The sequence below is a fragment of the Rutidosis leptorrhynchoides genome, chromosome 3, assembly GCF_046630445.1.
Source record: "Rutidosis leptorrhynchoides isolate AG116_Rl617_1_P2 chromosome 3, CSIRO_AGI_Rlap_v1, whole genome shotgun sequence".
In the NCBI taxonomy this organism is placed as follows: Eukaryota; Viridiplantae; Streptophyta; class Magnoliopsida; order Asterales; family Asteraceae; genus Rutidosis; species Rutidosis leptorrhynchoides.
In genome coordinates this window covers 520,774,171-520,780,409 of record NC_092335.1, presented here as the reverse complement: position 1 = coordinate 520,780,409, position 6,239 = coordinate 520,774,171, and the positions used below count along the sequence as shown (strand labels likewise).

The window sequence follows — 6,239 nt, the reverse complement described above, 5'->3', positions numbered from 1 at the left end:
CATAATTATACGGGGTCCTATCAAGTCATAGTAGTTTTGGATCGGTTTTAGATCGATATTCGGATTCGGTTCGAATATCCGGTTTCGGATCATATTCGAGGATTCGAATCCGGTTCAAATAATTGGGCCCGGCTCGGATAATCGGATGCAGATCGAACATTTGGGTCCGATTCAGTTATTCTGGTCTGGTTCAAATATTCAAACCCGGTTTGGTTTTCAAATTTTGGACGGTTTTATTGTATCCAGTTTTTATTTAATATGATGATTATGAATACCTAATTAATAATTAATAATTTATACTGAAAAAAAATATAAAATAATACACAATTACATTTCAATAAATTATTCTCATAACATGAAAACACTAAACATAAAAAAAAAAAACTCATAAATAATGTAACATATAATATAATATAAAGACTTCGAATAACATTGGACAAAAATGTAAAGACAATGGAAAGCAACACACAATTTCTTGGATCGCATGTATCTTTATCAATCATCTCGTACTACCTACAAATAAACCATCTATGTATAATTAGAAGTTATTCGATCACATGCATCATGAAGGGTCTTTATGTTGATATCAACATCATAATTTGTCCAACTTTACATTAAAAGAAGATAAAACGGGACCCACCATTCAATCATATGCATCATGAAGGGTCTTGGTCTTTGTTGCAACTACTTGATGTTGCATTTGTAATTCGATGAACAGATCAAGGGTTTCATAGACCTGAGAAGTGTGGAGTTTAAGTTCACACACAACCATGTTATCTTAATAAGAAAAAAGGGAGCAATAGTCTCCACCTGGAAATTTAGAGAAATTGCGAGTTTAACGATAGGAATATACCAAGAATACCATCACATGTTTGTATCCTCTCATTTAAGGTATTAATGTATGTATTGCTGATACTTTTCTTCTGTTTACGAGATTAACACATATCAGACTACATACATGGGAAATCCAGTGATTGCTAGAGATAAACAAGAAAACAAGGCAAATAGATAATAATATACTAACCTCTGATTTCATTGCTGCTTTGAGATCAGTAAACCATTTGTAAAGTTCGAGATCAGCATGTATCTTTATCAATCATCTCGTACCACCTACAAATAAACCATCCATGTATAAGCATAAAGGTGCAAGTTATAAAAAAATAATCTTAATTATTACATAACGTTAGACGTTGAGCAACAATGGGGAAGTGTTGTCAAAGTTTGAACACACATATAGTAAATTAAATGAAAACCTGGTATTATATAAATGACTAGACTTGTTGTGGCATTAGAGATAACTTATATGAAGCTATATGAAACTAGAGAGAGGTGCGCGCTTGTGGCATTAGATATCTACAACATTTAAAAACCACAATCTTAAACAAATGTAGTAGCTTAAAAAAACAGAGAGTAACTAACACATGTCAATAAAAAAGGTATCATTAAATAAAGAACACAGCAGCATACCTCTGCATTCTTGGCTAACGAAAGTATTTCAAGCAGAAGTCGAATAAGAGACAATTATTTCATCACCTGACAACCAACGATAATACTAACATAAGCAGATATGAAAGTCGGAATTAACATGGCACACGTTGGATGCTACAAAAAGCTGAATGTAAGGACTTTAGCTGGTTTAGGTAGCCAGCACCTTTACCAAATACAGTGCAACAACATTTTTGATGTCATTATTTTGTTCAACTAAAAACCTTCAGTCGACTCGTTGTTATGTTTGTGATCATAATTACATCAGACAGACACCAAACCAGCAGCTACTATGAAGATCTAAGACATAACAGTTGTTCAAGTAGCAGATGCCACTGCATGCTGCCTTTTGTTATTCAAGTGCCGATTTAATAATTTGAAGCCATGAAATGAACCTTCGCTAGAAATCAAAACAATGTGCTCAACTAACATCCAATATCTAAGATTTAGATATATTAGAAAATTGATTATTATTTAGCTAATTAAGCCATGCTCACCTTAAAAACAAAGTTTTGGCAAGATCATATTTAAAAAAAATTCAATCTAAAATTTTAACTGCTAGTTCAATCTAAAATTTAAAACCAGAGTAGAACATTGACGAACCTCAAAATTTCTACAACTCTTTTTACCCATCATATCGTACGAAAACTAACGCTAAACCCAGCCTATACGAAACATGTTACCCACAACGATATTACCAATGCCAAAATCTAGTAACATCCAAGTAAAAACGTAACAAAAAAAAATCAGATAACTCGATATTTAAGAACACACAAAGCTAAAAAGTATCAATACTAAGTTAGTCAACACGAATCACAAAAGATACATTTACCTGGACTAACAATGCTTTTCGCATGAGAGCACAAAATAGCAGACAACGTGTAGTACCAAAAAGTAACTCCGTCAATACTACGAACACAAAAGACAGTCATGCAGTTTAAAATCCAAAATTGAGTACGACAACATATGCGAACCTGAAATGACAAAACGGACAACATATTACATCATAAGATTCATGTACTACAGTAGTACAGTGTTACTGCAGTACTACATTGTTTATTGTGAAAGCTCACTATATAGCCAATATCATCTGCCAACAATCCAATAAAATAAACACTTGAGGTTTGTTTAGTGTTAATTTTCCTAATAAAAAAAATCGCAAATGTATTGACTACATAATGATTTACCATAACATATACTTAAAATACTAATATTAGCAATAATATGTTCATATAGTCAGTTAAGCCTCCCCATAAAGTAATTGATTTTCAAATTATAATATCAGATTCAGATTATGACATTATAAGTAATCTTCAATAACACCAGACGTCAACAATTCATATGCTGGTAATGTATCAAGTTTAAAACAAAAGTCTTAATTTGAATCAAAATTATCAGAACACATAGAAGGTATAAACATGTCACTTAGTTTTCCAATTGATAAAATTAGGGTTTTAATTTGCAAAAGCCTCAATTGCAAAACTTTGAATCATTATACAACCTGCAGAAACGAAAATCATAAATACAATAAAATCAAAACATATATACTGATACAAATAAAAGATAACAGTATGAACGAACTCACATATACATATATTGTTGCGATTTTATGATGACAAAATGAATGAGAAGTACAGAAGTATCAGATTAAAATCGAAACCCTAATTTCCCGAATCCATCGTGAGAGCAAGAACTATGAACAAAATTACAAAACAATTACCTTGGGTTTTATACGGTCAGATAAACAACAAAATTGGCGATTAATGAAACAACAGACATCGATTGAGTATAAAGATATGTCGTCGTTAACACTGAATATTGTACCAGTCGCAGAAGGGAAGCAATCGCCCATGGAGAAAGGTCAAAAGGGCTTGGGGTTTGTGTATAGAAACTGTGACTCGTGATTTTAGATGGTTGAAATTTTAGATTTCAGGCATAAAGAGTGGGAATTAGGTTAAGCAGTCTGCAATTAGTTTAAACTAGTCGGGATACGGCCCGCGCGATGCGACGGGGTCTTTCGGCCTCTGTATTCATATTTAACGTAGCGTTGTGTATTTACAAAGGGAAAAACGGCTCATGTCTTAAGCGCCGTTTTAGATGTCGCTGTCTTAAGCGTTTTTTAAAAAGTGTCCGTTTCGAACGTAGTTTGTTTCGTTTTGTTCATAAAAAAAATTTGAGTGTAACGGTGTCGTTGGAAAATTTAACTTGCGGCGAACAGAAAGATACGGGCTGTCGTTGTGCTAAGCGTTTTTTAAAAAGTGTCCGTTTCGCGTATAGTTAGTCCCGTTGGGTTCGTGAGACTTTTTCGAGTTGAACGGTGGTCTCGGAAAAATTTAACTAACAACGAGCGAGAAGATAGGGCCCATTATAAATTCGGGGGAATTAGTTTCTTTTATTTTAATATTACACTTTCTACCCATGAGAAAATGTAAAGTTGGGGGTCTGTTGTGTAAAGTGAGCCGAATTTGAGGGACCGATTGTAGTGTGGACACGAATTCAAAACTACAATCCAAATTAACTAAAAGTACACCATTAGAGATGAGTTTTAGTATATAAGGATTAATAATTTTAGGATGTAAAATTTGAAGATACTGATGGACTGAACATTTTACGCAATAATATCTGTTTTTAATTTCGGGCCTGTTTATTTTTGTATTAATGGGCTGAGGTGAGTGGATTGGTTATTCGGTAAGTTTAGTAGGGTGTTTACTTTTGGCTTAAATTAATGAAATAGCTGGCTAGATACATTACTGATTAATGTGAAAAACCACACTTGTCTACATATAGACTTTCTTTTTCCAAACTAACCCAATATTACCCTTCCTCCTTCCACCTTCCACCTTCTTTCTCCCCCCTTTCATTATGGTTCACCTTTCTTCTCCTTCAAAAGTCCATAAATGCTTCAACATAATTACCTATCTCAAGCCCACATTCGCCTCTGTTTTCGACGCCGACGCTAGCTCTGGATCCACCAATAGGGCAACGTTTTTTTTGCAGATTCTCATAGCACTATACGGTTACAACAACGAGTTTGTAGAACATAGTTATGGAGATAAATGTGGAAGATTTTACTTTTGTTGCTTATCCAGTAACTGATTTCGGAACCATTGACCTAAGTTACTGATTTTTTCCTATACTTATAAATTAGGTATAGTAATTTCAAACAAAATTAGAAAAAGTAAAAGTACGGATGAATTAGAAGCAAGAAAGAATATTGTGATGGTGCAAATATGGTGTAGATATTGAGTCACCACCACAACTAAAATTGAGAATATGTTTACTAAAATGATACGGAGTAATCAGTGGCGAAAACAGAAATTTTTTTCACCCGGGGCGAAATTTTTTTTAAAACGTAACAACTTATTTTGGGCAAAATATGGAGTTTTTTGGGCAAAATATGGAGGGTTTTGGGCCAAATATGAAGATTTTGGGGCAAAATTTGGGGATTATTGGGCAAAATTTGAAGGTTTTGGGCAATAAAAAAATTTCACTGGGTCAAAATCGAAAAACTCAAAATTTTTACACTGAAAATTGCAAATTCACTGGGGGCGACTGCGCCCGCTTGCCCCTATGTGCTTCCGCCACTGGGAGTAATTGTTTTGGTACTCCCAATAGCCACTCTAATTGTTACTGTGTATATTTGTATCAAATTTTTATTAACTTGAAATGTTATTTTATTGTTATTATATGGTTATTAATAATAGCGTAGTGGATGTTTTCGGTAATATAATTTTATATTTATTAAAATTATTAATTATTTAGTTTAAGGGTAAAATAGTCATTTTTATCATTCAGACCATTAATTTGTTACGAAAAGTAAACACCATTATTTATTCACTGATTACTACATTCGGTCACTCTATATCCATTCTGCCATCTATATCCATAAATTGACTTAATGTAAAAAAAGTAAACATGCCCTTCGTTTAGATTCTTTCCGGATTCATCAAGAATGCAATTCTCTTTTGTCAATATTTAATTTTAATCTAAATTTAATCAAAAAACTTATCTAGTCATATCTTGATCGCTTAATTATTATAATAGATACTAATTTATAACCGCGAATTCGCGGGACTATGTTATAAAACTTTTTATATTAACTTTAAGTGTTAAATGAAGTATATAAAATTTGTACAAATATTTGCTACGTAGGATAAGTAATTAATAGTGTAACAAGTCCTTTTTACTCGATTTATAATGTCGACTTATAGTTGATATTCATGGAGGATCTTACTAATGTATAGATTATAACTAACAGTTGAAATCACATTAGGAAATCACCTTATAGATCTAATCGACTACCAAATTAAACTTCAAAGCAACATAAGTTTCAAATATATACCTTGACTCTTTATCTCTAGATCTTAAGGTGGGCAACAACTTTATTGTAAACTTCCAAAATTATGATCACATATAGAGAGTTACTACCCCTGCTGACTGTAAGCTTTTAATCATCTGCGCCAAATAGACATTATAAAAAAGAGGTAAGTTCTTCTGTGAATTTGAACATTTGTTGGTATATAAAGCTATATAAGCTCCCCGAAACTTCAACATATCCAGTAATAAACACAATCACCTAATACATTTACAAAAATTAATACCTTTCATAATAAGGATTGAAGAAACTGAGAATGAAACATAAATTAATAGTCAGGAATTTACTATAGAATATTAAGAACCATACTAATAGTTAAATTACAAAACTTTCAACTTCCACCTATCTTCACAATATCTTACCTTGATCTAATCGGCAT

The 6,239-nt window shown here is 32.6% G+C and overlaps 1 protein-coding gene across 3 annotated transcripts; it reads right to left on the bottom strand.

The window, feature by feature from the left end:
- Window positions 1-327: 327 nt before the first annotated feature.
- Window positions 328-3,406, bottom strand: LOC139898322 (uncharacterized). Of its 3 annotated transcripts, XR_011776962.1 has the most exons (6): window positions 2,318-2,772; window positions 1,468-1,533; window positions 1,025-1,110; window positions 811-923; window positions 641-736; window positions 328-513 (listed from the first exon to the last, which is right to left on the bottom strand). XR_011776962.1 is itself a non-coding variant. In XM_071881048.1 (4 exons), exons 1-3 carry the CDS (start codon window positions 3,335-3,337, stop codon window positions 1,496-1,498), a joined length of 312 nt encoding a protein of 103 aa, XP_071737149.1. In that variant the 5' UTR covers window positions 3,338-3,406; the 3' UTR covers window positions 1,025-1,110; window positions 1,468-1,495. The 3 variants fall into 3 exon arrangements, 1 of the variants encoding a protein (XP_071737149.1); XR_011776961.1 differs by lacking the exons at window positions 1,468-1,533; window positions 2,318-2,772 and adding an exon at window positions 1,254-1,444; XM_071881048.1 differs by lacking the exons at window positions 328-513; window positions 641-736; window positions 811-923 and adding an exon at window positions 3,206-3,406 and having other exon boundaries at window positions 2,318-2,459.
- Between the last annotated feature and the right edge of the window lie 2,833 nt (window positions 3,407-6,239).

Bases quoted from the DNA above. Each gene is read 5' to 3' on its own strand.
- LOC139898322 (XM_071881048.1), bottom strand. From the start codon at position 3,337: ATGGGCGATTGCTTCCCTTCTGCGACTGGTACAATATTCAGTGTTAAC. The intron at 2,460-3,205 runs GTAATTGTTTTG...TTGTCATTTCAG, and splicing joins CTGACCGTATAAAACCCAAG to GTTCGCATATGTTGTCGTAC. The intron at 1,534-2,317 runs GTAAATGTATCT...GTTGGTTGTCAG, and splicing joins GAAAAGCATTGTTAGTCCAG to GTGATGAAATAATTGTCTCT.